The sequence below is a fragment of the Dendrobium catenatum genome, unplaced genomic scaffold (genome assembly GCF_001605985.2).
Source record: "Dendrobium catenatum unplaced genomic scaffold, ASM160598v2 fragScaff_scaffold_1228, whole genome shotgun sequence".
In the NCBI taxonomy this organism is placed as follows: Eukaryota; Viridiplantae; Streptophyta; class Magnoliopsida; order Asparagales; family Orchidaceae; genus Dendrobium; species Dendrobium catenatum.
Genome location: NW_021319690.1, coordinates 437,376 through 450,790, shown reverse-complemented (window position 1 = coordinate 450,790; position 13,415 = coordinate 437,376). Strand labels below are relative to the sequence as shown.

Below are 13,415 nucleotides of genomic sequence, written 5' to 3'. Positions count from 1 at the left end.
TTATGTAAAAAATCAAATTGTCTAGTCGGTCTCTTTAAAAAGACAATGCTTTAATATTTTATGAGCTAATTATCAGCTTTATTATATTAAAAAAAAGAACATGTAAACCTTATAATAATTTTCACACCCTAATAAATTTTTAAAGATTTATATAATTAAAATTGTGATATTTACATATTTAAATTTCAAAACTATGTATTTGCTGATATAACACTATACTCTTTAAACAATAATAACAAAAAATAATCATCCTCAAACTCTCAATTACCTTCCATTTATGCACATTGCACATCCAATCTCAATGCCCTATCCAAGTTTGTTTTGCCTGGAATTGAGATTTTCATAACTCTTCTCTTTTTCTTGCTACATAAATTATTTTCCTCCGCTATGTTTTATTAAGAGTCAAATTATCATTTAAATCTAATAAAATTTATTTTTAACATTTTATAACAAAATATTTTTAGGTCTATCTCTATCTTTCTTAACATAGTCCGGATTTAATATATCTACTCTTCTAACTGTGTAATCGAAAAGTTGGCAATTAATGCAACCAAATCATCTAAGGCAACCCTCTCTAATCTCATTTGCCATTCGAGTTACTCTAACCTTTTCCCGTATATACTAATTTCATATTCTGTCTTTAAGTGTAAAGAAAAATTAAACGGTTATGAAAAAGTAGACATTGTGTAAGACAAAAGAACTCAAAGCAACCACCACCGCTTAGAACTAGAACTGGACAAGTGAAGTATTTACATGAACCGTCAAAAAGAGCCCTCATCATACTGCTAAAAAGATCAGAAGTACAAAAGACAATGGCTTGTATTCCTCCATTGGAAAACTTATAATTGGAAGATCAATAAATGTAGCAAAAGACATCATGAATAAGACTAAACTTTGGCATCAATGGATAGGACACACAAGTCAGAGCGGGCATGAAAAGCTACACATATAAGGGGAGATTATTACGTGCGGAGTCCGGACGTAGAGAACCGTTCGGTTTTATGATTATGAACAGTAAAAGCGCAGTGGTGAATATTAACTGCGGTAACTGTATGGTTCCCTACGTCTGGACTCCGCACGTAATAATCTCTCATAAATAAGGGCTGCTGTGTATGATAAAGTAGAGAGTTCAGTGAGTTTTGGGAGAGGCTAAAAAGTTTGAAATTTAGTGTTGGATTATATAAATTTTGATTATTGGAGACCTTCAAGCATTGCTTATTATGGCGGAGCCAAATATTTTTTGTCAATATATAATTGGTGATTACTCGAGAAGACTCTGAGTATATCTACTCAAAAACAACAATGAAACATTTTAGTAGTTCATGGAAAGGAAAAAAACACACAAAAAAGGTTAAGAAACTTAGAATTGATCAAGATTTGGAGTGCTTTTCAGATTTGGTTGTTGATTTCTGCAGTAAAGAAGGAATGGCAAGATGCATGGAAAACAAAGGCTGATCATGCACAATCTATTATTGTATTGCCATTTCAGTATTTAATTCTAACTTGATCTTGTAATTTAGGGTTTAGGGTATTGCCGACAACTCAATTTCATCACATGTGATCTGTTCAACCTGTTTGACCATTATTGACTTTAATTAGTCAATGTTAGTCAACTTAGCCAGTCCCCAGAAACCCACGTCAATCAATCAGATGTTGACCAAAGTAAGATTTGAATTTGCAAGAAATGTTCACTTTTGAATCACCATGCAAGCTTTATCTTGTCTGTCTAAGATGGCATATCAGCAATCCCAAGGCTATAGTCTTCATGGTGATGTACACGACAATAACATGAAACCAACACTTCATATGGATATCTTTTCATACTTCAAGAAGTTATACAATGAGAAATTCAAGTTCAAAAATTATTAAAATCCTTCGAGAATTCCTACAATTCGTTGTTGATGCATTAGACTTACACCACAACCTTCTATTGCATCGTAAGTCACCCACAAGACCTATGTCACAGCCATCACTTGCACCTAGGGGTGGAAGTGAGCAAAGTCGGCTCAAGCTAAACTCATTAAAAAGCTCGTGAGCCGAGCTTAGTGAGCCACGAGCTCGAACTCAAGCTTGATGAGGCTCTGCTCGTTAGCTCACGAGCCGGCTCGTCATTAATTAATTATTCAATAAAATATTTATACATTACCATAATATATAGCTGGGCGGGCGATAATTCTGATTTTCAACACTTATTGGGATGCGAATGAAAGACGGAACGCGGGCGGGAATTCTGATTTCCGATACTGTCTAGGCGGGAATTTTGAATGGTTTGGCAGGAAGCAAGATGGGCTCGCGTGCAGAACGGGAGCAACGGGATGGGCTCACGTGTGAAACAGCAACCGTGGAGGCTCGCGATTCACGGAAGGCGGACCGCAACACAAAAGATCGTAGTTCGCAGAAAGCGAACCAGATCACCGTACGCTCGTGAGCGGCTCGAGCTCATTTATAGTGGGAGTTGACTCAACTCGCTTACACCCCTACATGCACCAAAACCTTTTTTGCAACGAGACAGGTGACAACACAGTTGCACACAAGATCTACACTAAATCTTCACTTATGATGTAGACCCCTAGCTCCCTTAAGTGCACGTCACAATCATCTATTACAAGACTAGTGCAACAGCTACTTCCAGGTATGTCGACTACCATCCTACTTCCAGGTATGTCGACTACCATCCTACCTTGTCACTGCTAACATCACAAACATAATAATATTTTACATTCATGTTTTAATTACAAAGAACAGAGGCATTTTATAACCCTCTTATACTAATAGTGTTTAATCAGGCATGTCCCATAGTTTTTTTCTCCTCCCGTTTTTCACGTAAAAATTTTAAAACCCCCTCTCTAATTTATTTAACTTATTTTACATGTGGTTGAAAAGAGTAAAGTATATTAGAAATATCAAATACATCTAACTTGTGTTTTAAGAAATACATAGATACATTTTTGCTGTGATCATCAATAAAAAAACAAAATACAAAAACCCTCCTATAAAAGAAATTGGTGCAGGACCTCATAAATTAGTATATACTAACTCCTGCTTCTTTGACTTCACCTTTGAACTAGTTTCTAAAAAACTCATCCTTTGTTGCTTGTCATATACATAATCTTCACAAAAATCTAATTTATAAATTTTAAATCAAGAAGCTTTCTTCTAATAAAACATAAATGCATATCTTTCTTGCTAATATGGTCAAGCCTCCGATGCCACAGACTTCTAACAACATCTGAATCAGCTACTCCAATTGGATATGATCTTTCGCTGATAATACACAAGGTGTCTTCAATATTGTTATGAGCTATAACCACATTCCCTTTTGTCACATTCCACGAATCTCCTGTGAATGATGTTGCATGTCCTGAGTTTACAAGCTGACTTAAAGAAACTGAGTTCCTCTCCAAACAAAGAATGTTCCTAACATCCTTGAGTCTCCAAGCTGACCCATCTAGCATTCTAATATCAACATCTCTCTATCCTACAATCCTAAGAAGTTTATTGTCTCCCAAATACACTTTGCCCAAATCATCTTGAGTTTAATTTTTGAATGCCTCCCTGTTAGGACTTGTATGAAATGAAGAACCTGAATCTATAATACAAGATTCAGAATTATACAGAGACAAAATCAGAGAATTTGTCTAAAACCCTTCTATAGATATATTTACAGAGTGACTTTTATCTTGACCCCCACTGCTAACCTTCTTTAGAACTATACAGACCTTCAAGTGACTCTTCTTTTCACAGTTCCAGCATACAACTTTCTCTCTACCTGAAGTAGACTTTCCTTTCTAAGATTTAGATCTCCCTCTATATGAATTTCTATCTAAACCCCTTTCTTTGGCTTCAACATTCAGATCTCAATTTAAAGATTCACCATTTATATTTCTATGAACCTCTTCATTAAACACGAACCCCACTATATCCTCAAAGTTCAATTTTGAACTCCCTGAAGAGTTACTCACATCAGTAATCAACCCATCCCACATGTATGGTAATGAAGATAACAGCAGCAATTCTCTCACCTCATCATCAGTCTTAATGCCTTCTGAACACAACTAACTCATCACAATATTCATAATATTCAGGTGCTCTGTATTGAAGTGTTGTCTAATATCTTCAGATTCAATAACTTCTTCATCAAGAACATTTTATTTGAGGCTGACTGCTTCTCATACATCTTAGCAAGTGCAATCAGAAGATCGACTATAGTATTTTCATTTACTATGTTAAATGTAACATATGATGAAAGTGAAAGTCGAATCCAACCTAGGGTTGCCTGGTCAAAAACGTCTCACTCCTCCATAGTCATTGAAATTCGACTTCTTGGTGATTTCGTCCAACAGTAAATATCTTTTAGTACAACAAATCTTTAATTTGTAATCTCCAAAATGCAAAGTTCTAACCGTTAAACTTCTCAATCTTATATCTTGCTTCGTCGGCCATCACTCCCACTCGAATTGAAGAACGTGGCTCTGATACCAGCTGTTGGGAAGAAGAAGCGAAACCATGTAACGAACAAAAACAAGAAATAAAAAATGTAGCGAAAATGATAAAACACTAGGATATAACGTGAAAAAATTTGAAATCGGAAAAAAAAACACAAAGCCACACCAAACCAAGAAATTCACTATGTAAATGGAGAAAATTTTGTGCAAATCTCTCTTCTCTCTCGCTCTCTCCTTGACTCTCTTCTTTCTTACACCGTTCTCATACAATAATAAAGAAAAAATATATCAACCACAAAGGGACGCCACCTTAATGAAAAACGAGAAAGAAAAAAATTAGGCCGCCTCACAGCGTTGTGATGCCAGATTGGAGCGTCGTGGGCCTCAAATCTCTGTCATTCAATCTGCCTAACAGCACCGTAACGCCATCATCTAAAGCGTCGCAGCGCTCAGTTCTCTATCTTTTTCACCTAGAAAATATGTAGCATTGGGCGCCAAAACCCAAACAGGGTAAACACCTCCTATAACCCCCCAGCAAGTTCAACATGCTAATTTGAGATATAAGACAATAGCATAACATAATTGATCAACACAATCAGAATCCGCACAAAACTAACACAAATCACTCAAACAAAAACAGGGAAAGGACCCCCTACAACACCCCCTCCGACATATTGAATTGAGGTTTGAGACAACAACACAACACAATCATATTCCACATAGAACTAATAGATTCAATTTGATATTATCTTTCATAAATAATTTGAATAATAATAATTAAAATTGAGACAATTAGTGAGCAGGAGAAAATAATTTTGAAGAACGAACAGAAGAGATTGAACCAAAGCATCAGCTCAATGAGAAAGGAAAAGAAAGGGAGCCCAGTAGAAAAATATTAGACAAACGAAGAAATAGTCAAAATATTTGAGTGATTCAACTAGTTGACTCCACCATAGGAGGAGAGCAAGCTTCATTATGCTGGAGGAAGGAAAGCAAAAAGAATAAAAGCTCTTAAGGCCTGGGCTACTGAGTCTCTCCTCCTTACAATAGGAGTTTGATCTCAACAATAAAAAGTTCAGAATTCACGGTTAGAATCCATAATCCCTCATAGAGGCCAGAAGAAGTATTTATGATGAAGGCAATGATAAGTGGAAGGCAACATGCGAGTCACACATAATAAGTTCTAACAAATATAGCGGATGTGATCCACATGGTCCACATGGTGAGATGTAAGGCGTTCATGCACCAAGTGGCAGCCTATGAATGATCTTGTCACTGGCGGTATGGGTTTTATAACCATGCCATGACAATGCAGAAGTAAATGCAATTAATAATATTTGTTGGGGATGAGGAGTAAACACCACAATGATAAAACAAGAAAGAAAGTAAAAGCAACGAAAAAGTAAAAGACGCACGAATTTAACATGGAAAAACTCAAAATAGGGGAAAAAAATCACGAAGCCACACCACACCAAGAAATCCACTATGAAAATTGGGAGAAATAAATACAGATCTCCCTTCTCTCTCACTCTCTCCTTGCTTCTCTTCTCACATGCACCATTCTCACTCTTACCCTAACTGAAAATACGAGAGAAAGCCAAGTAAAATAACTCCAAGGGATGCAACCCTTCAAAAAACAAGAAAGAAAACCATCCATTCTATCTCGCAACACTGTGGCGCAAGTTTGGAGCATTGCGGCGCTCAAGCCTCTGTCTTGCACCGCTGCAGCGCTCTGCTCTCTGTCGTTCAGCATTAGAGCACTTGGGAATACAACGTCAGGGCGCTCGGGTATGCAACGTCGAGGCGTTGTACGGAAAAAAATTTGAGTTCAAAGCACTCAAACCCAAGCATAGGGTAAACCACCCGTACCCCCAGTGTACATGACAAGCTTTGAGGTCTAAGACAATAGAATAACCCGATCTATCAACACAATCAGATTCCACACATAACAATATTGTTTTAGAGCAAGGGAGCTAATGATTTATGTGCTAGATAGGTAAATTACTACAATTGCTGCATATCTGAGGTGGTCGTGTGACATCATAGGAGTGGTTGGACTGGGTAGCAATGATTGTAAGCATGTAAGAGTCAAAAGATATCCTCAATGGAATTTAAAGAGTGAATTTGATTGGGAAAAGAAGAGGAAATTAGGAGGATATGCTAGGAGATGGTCCAATTGGTGTGTCTTGTATGATCTGAACATGCTCAAGCTTAGTGAAATTAGGTGGCGAGTCTTCAGATATTTGATCGATTGAAGGAGGATTGGATAGTTTTGAATTGATTTCCTGTAGGCTTCTTCTGATCCCGATTGGATTGAGGACAAATTGACAAAATAAAAATTCAAATAAATTATAACATATTGATGACCCTGATGGAGCGTAAGAAATAAGGCTTACACTTTTTTATATGAGCTAAAGCCTTATTTATATGAGCTAAGGTGGAACTAAAACACCTTTTGAGCATCGCATCATCTTCCTCCAATTTCTTCTTGTGAGAGCTCGATTCCTTCACTGATTGAAAGAGAGACAATAACATTCAACCTCGACAAGTTTGAAGTGACACTCATGAAGAAGTGGAAAATCGAAGAGAAGAAAGAGGTGGAGGAAGCAGGGAAGGAAATTGATTAATAGGTTGCAATGTGTTAACAAGTCAGTCCAATGAGCCTCATGCCCTACACAGCATAACGTGATCCACCTACCTCAGACTTGAACTACTGCTCCACTCACCTTGCAGGCGCAGTCTGCCAGAAACGAACTTTACTATTCTCTAACTATCTGTCTGCTGTATTATTATATAAACTCTTCCATTCTGTATTAAGGCACGATTAAGATATACGAAAAAACCCACGCATCAATGACAAACTTTCTTCCGCTATCTTCTTCTACCTTATTGCCTTCAACCAACCAATCGATCCCAAATCATTTAATTAAAAAACGAACTTCATTACATCTAAATGCGCAACCAAACTGTCACTCAATATCTCGCATGAGAAGTTTTATGGTATAAAGACAGAGAAGCTCTGTGTTACAGAGACAACTAAAAGTTTAGAGGAAGATGTATTCTATTCATTTCAGAGACCTGTTACATGTATTTATACATTTCGTGTGAGCTGTAACCGTACGGTACAGTTGTACATTACAGCTGTCATGTAACCGAATTGTCTTGACACTTTTTTGATTTGTCTAACCCCCTCCCTCAAGCTGATGTTTCGGTGGAAGATATCAGCTTGGATGATATCAGTCGAAATTGAGCTCTAGGTAGCGACTTTGTGAACAAATCAACAAGTTGATCTTTGCTAGAAATATGATGAACCTGAATTGTTTGTTCCTTGATGCAATTTCGAATAAAGTGACAATTAATTTCTATGTGTTTTGTTCTGGCGTGGTAAACCGGATTGTTTGCTAATGCTATAGCAGATGTATTATCACAGTATAACGGAGTGGATTTTTTTTACGGACAGCCAAGTTCTTGTAGAAATTGTCTCAACCAGATTATTTCGGCAACAGCTGAGGCTAAAACTTTGTATTCCACTTCAGTCAATGATCTGGCAACAGTTGTCTGTTTCTTTACACTCCAAGAAATGGGGAAATTTCCGAGAAGATTACAATAGCCGGTCATTGATTTCCGATCCGATTTGTCACCCGCCCAATCTGAATCTACATATGATTGTAGTTTAAGTGATTCACCAAAAAGAGGTAGTCCATAGTGGCTCGTACCTTTGAGAAACCGTAGTATTCTTTTTAAGGCTTCAAAGTGACTTTCTAAGGGATGATGCATATGTTCACTCACTTTGTTTACAACGTAGGAGATATCAGGTCTGGTTAAGGTCAAATATTGAAGAGCTCCCACTAGTTGTCTGTACAGGATATGTCTTCAAATTTTATTGCTGACTTTTTGGATTGAGTTGGAGTAGCCACCGGTTTACAATTCTGCATACCAGCTCTTTCTAATATCATTTGAATGTAGCGGTGTTGCTTTAAGATAACACTAGCTGGTGTATGCTCTGTGTGAATGCCGAGAAACTGAGATAATGAGCCCAGATTTCGCATTTTGAATTTGCTGTGGAGATGAGCCATAATTGACTGAATGGTTTCTGGGTGATTTCCCGTGAGCATGATATCATCCACGTAGATTAGGAAATATATTTGAATACTATTTTGGTGATAAATCATGAGCGATGGATCGAAAATGTTTGTTTTAAAACCAAGTGTATGTAAAACTCCAGATAGTGTCTCAAACCATTGGCAAGGAGATTGTTACAATCCATAAAGAGCCTTTTTGAGTTTACACACATGATTAGGATAAATGGCATCTGAGAATCCCGGCGGTTGCTTCAAGTTAACATTGTTCGTGAGTTTACCATGCAAAAATGCGTTGGATACATCTAGTTGATGTATGTTCCACTTGTGATGGAGAGCTAAAACAATGAGAACTCTAACTGCAGGTGTTTTAACTACTGGACTAAAGGTCTCATGATAATCTAGTCCATATTCTTGCTTATAACCCAAGGCTACCAATCGAGCCTTATATCTGGCTATAGTTCCATCGGAATTATACTTTGTGCGGAATGTCCACTTAGATCCGAGTAAGTTTTGGTTGGAGCAAGGTGGGACTAAATCCCATGTGCCTTGTGATTGAAGAGCTTGAAACTCCTCTGACATGGCTTCCCGCCATTGTTTGTGCTTGCTTGCTTGACTGTATGAAGTCGGATCTTGATGATTAATTTGATGAATGAGGTTGAATACTGGCTTTGGTTTCAAATGACCTGTTTTGCAACGTGTTTGCATAGGGTGTATTGACTGGTGGTTGAATTTGGTGGTGGTTGTATCAGTTGGAATTAGGACAGTAGTGATATTGTTGGAATTGGATATATGATCGGGTGCAGGTGGTGAGAATTGACTTTGTGGAGCTGGATTGTGTGGGAATGCTTGCTATTGAGAATAAGTTTGTAAGTTCATGGGACAAGAGACAGATTTTGTATGAGTTTTTGAAATTGCTGATGACGGTACCAGAAGTAGAGGTGATATATTGTAGGAAGAGTTTGGTTGATTTGGTGAGCTGGAATGTGATGTAGCATGATTATAACAGGGAAACTACTTTCATTAAACACGACGTGTCTAGATGTAAAGATTTTGTGAGTTTTAGGATCAAAACAATGATAGCCTTTTTGAGAGCCGGCGTATCCAACAAAGACACACGGTGTAGATAGTGGTGATAATTTTGATTTGGTGTAAGGCCGAAGCCAAGGATAGCACAAGCATCCGAATATCTTGAGATGATCATAAGCCAGTAGTTTGTTGTATATGCATTGATAGGGAGTTTTATTGTGAAGTTTGGAGCTTGGTATGATGTTGATGAGATGAACAGAGGTAAGAAGGGCTTGAGTCGATAATTCATGTGGAGCTTGGGCTTGAATGAGAAGACTTCGAGTTGTCTCAATGATGTGGCGGTGTTTGCGTTCGGTAACACTGTTTTGAGCCGGTGTGTAGGGACATGAGTATTGATGTGTTATTCCCCAAGCTTTGCATACTTGTTGGAATTTATGGTTTATATACTCACCGCCACCGTCTGTACGAATGATTTTGATAGATTTATTGAATTGACATTTTACCCAACGATAGAACTCAATGAATTTATGAACTACATATGATTTTTGATATAAGAGGAATACCCAACAAAATCGGGAGAAGTCATCTATGAAAAAGACATAGTAGCGATAGCCTTGTATTGAAACACAAGATGATGGCCCCCATACATCCGAATGTATGAGGTCAAATGTAGAAACAGTGGTGGACACAGAGGAAGTGAACGGTAAATGCTTGCTCTCAGCAAGATTACATTTGTTACACTTCTTATTGGGTAAATCAGTACAGATTATATTGCTTTGATTGGCCATTATTTGAAGCTTGCGATGGTTGAGATGACCAAGGCGACTGTGTCATAGGTCTGGAACCGTTTGAGTCGAAAACAGAGCTAACGAGGATGTGACTGTGGTCAGATTTATAGAGTAGAGACCGTTGTGACTAGGTCCCTAAAGTAAAAGACGATTAGTCCGAGAGTCCTTGATTTGATAGCCGGAGGAGGAAAATGATACAGTGCAAGCATTGTCCCGAGTTAGTTGATATACAGACAGAAGGTTAAATGAAAGATTTGGAACATGATGAATGTGATTTAGTTTAAGGTTACCTGTATGAGTTGGAAGTAGACCTTTGCCAGTATTTTGAATAGGTAGTTGAAGCCCGTTACCAATTGTAACTTGTGATGTACCCGTATAAGGTTCTGCGGAGCTGAATTGAGTAGAATCTGCTATTAGATGAGTTGTCGCTCCACTGTCCAAGAACCATTCATTGGTTTGGGCAACATCTGATGGACTGAATAAAGCAGTTTTTTATGTTTCTTGATATGCCGGATTATGTCTATGCCAACATTTGATAGCTGAATGTTCTGGTTTTGTGCAGATTTGACATATAATGGATCTATTTGATTGTTTGTCCCCCGATCCTGCTGGATTTCGAGAACTGTTGTTGTTGCTGGATCGTCCACGAGAGTTACTGTACCGACCACGCCCGCGTCCACGAGATGCAGTTAATGCCATTGTTTTATCATAGATTTGAAGTAGTTGTAGATCACGAACAGCTTCTTGAGCAAGAGTTTTCTCCTCCGTGCAAAGAAGTGTGTATAATTCATCAAGATCCGTAGGCTGACGGCTAGTACGAATTGTCGTTTTAAATGCCTGATATGTTGTCGGTAATCCATTTAACGTATGAAGTATAATATCTTCCGGATCTATTTTACATCCTGCAGTTGCGATCGCATCTACTTTTGATTTTACAAGAAGTAGATATTGAGTCATTGTGTGATCGCCTTTTGAAAGAAATTGGAGCTCATTTTTCAGTTGCGATCTTGTTGAAGCTTGAAAATGATGATTGAGTATGGACCAGATCTCGGCGCAGTGATTCAACGAGAGCACATATGGTAAGATAGACGATGAAATGATGGACAGTAATGCCGCAGCTAGGTTTTGATCCAATAATATCCATGTATCATGCGCCGATTGAGCTCCAGTAGATGAGGATGTTTGTTGCGACGGACATGTACAGGATCCATCGAGAAATCCTTTGAACCCATTTGCAACAAATACTTTTTCCACTTGTGATCTCCATAGTGGAAAGTTATCAGAGGTTAGGATTGTTGATATTAGATTCTTGATATTGCCGATCAAGAACTTTAGTTGTGGAGGGATTTGGATGGCATTGATAGATGAAACGCTATCAATGGAAGGTGAGGAAGAGGTAGAATCAGTCATTTTAGAATCTGGAGACGGAACGCAGAAGAAACGAGAGAGAGAAAAAAAATTTGTGGATCAGCGCTGCTCTGATACCATGAGAAGTTTTATAGTATAAAGACAGAGAAGCTCTGTGTTACAGAGACAACTAAAAGTTTAGAGGAAGATGTATTCTATTCATTCAGAGACCTGTTACATGTATTTATACATTTCGTGTGAGCTGTAACCGTACGGTACAGTTGTACATTACAGCTGTCATGTAACCGAATTGTCTTGACACTTTCTTGATTTGTCTAACATCGCACAAATCAATTCTCTAGTCGACAACATTGCAGCAGCCGGATCCCATATTGATACCGAGGATATCATCCTCTATATTCTTAAGGGACTACCCTCCTCCTATAGCTCCTTTAAAGTAGCCATCCGCACCCCGCTCCACCCTATCAGACTTGAGGTACTCACTCATGTGCAGTGAAGAAATCAACATTCAAAATGAACTGCAGAAAGACACCACCCCTCCTATCGAACATCAAGCATTGTAAACTTCACGCAACAGCTCGTCCAGAGGCAAATCTTTCCCCTTCAACCCTTTCAGATCACCCCGTGGTAGAGGAGCTCCCTTCAAACCACCATTCTCCTCCAGTCGGCCTCTATCAGCACCCAGTTCCAACTTGCAACAACCAACATGTCAAATCTATGGAAAACTAGGCTGTTCTGATCTATCATGTTGGTATAGATGCAACCTTTAATATGTTCCACCTCCCTCTTGGAACCCGCGAGCTCTACTGTCTCAGCAACAACTACCTCCGACCCTATGTTGCACTAATACACCTATTTATGAAGGCGTGCTGCATCTGATACACCGATACATGGATATGCCTCTAATACGACACTGATACGTGTCAGATACGGCAAAGCCGTATCCAATTAAAATACTATTTAATTTCAAAAGGATACACGTATTCGATAAATGTGTATATTGAAAAACAAAACAAAAAATCCGAAAAAAAAAAGACCAATCGTATTTACTTCCGCAGCTGCAAGCGAGGTTCTCTTATTTCCGAGTGGATTTGAGTCTCTTGATGATATGGGAATATTAGAAATTGCTAATATTTCACTTGATGAGTCTAAATTAGAAGCTATGATATTTATTGAAGATGATATAGAAGTTCAAAGACAAACCAATGAAGAAGCTAATCATATCATTCCTTCTATTGAATAGTTGAAACTTAATGTGCTAGACAATTTATGTTTATGCTTTTGTTGGTGTATTAGACATTTAATGTTTACTTTTATTTTGAATTTGATATTACAAGCTACAAGGCTACAAATGATGTAACTTTTTTTTTGTAATTTCAAATATTATGCTTTGAATATTTCTTAATTTTTATGTATGATTTATAAATTATAATGTCGTGTCTGCGCAGTACTCGTATCCTATATTTTTAAGAATTGACGTGTCTCGTATCTGTTCCGTGTGGTATCTGTGTCTCCGTATCCATATCGGTGCAACCTAGCTCCTACCACTAAATGGGTACTTGACTCCGGTGCATCAAAGCACCTCACATCTGAAGCACACAACCTACAGTAACTAGTTCCTTATCAAGGTGTTGACTCAATCTCCATTGCCAACAGCACCTCATTACCCATTCAACACAATGGTCAAGGACATTTCTACCTCTACC

General features: G+C 38.0%; 1 protein-coding gene across 1 annotated transcript in view; it reads right to left on the bottom strand.

The window, feature by feature from the left end:
- LOC110096245 (calcium-transporting ATPase 10, plasma membrane-type-like) overlaps window positions 1-9,106 on the bottom strand; it is a 22,531-nt gene extending 13,425 nt beyond the window's left edge. The window contains exon 1 of the mRNA XM_020822101.2: window positions 8,738-9,106. Within this exon, the coding sequence (XP_020677760.2) occupies window positions 8,738-9,106 (369 nt within the window). The remainder of the gene's footprint in view (window positions 1-8,737) is intronic.
- Window positions 9,107-13,415: the final 4,309 nt, after the last annotated feature.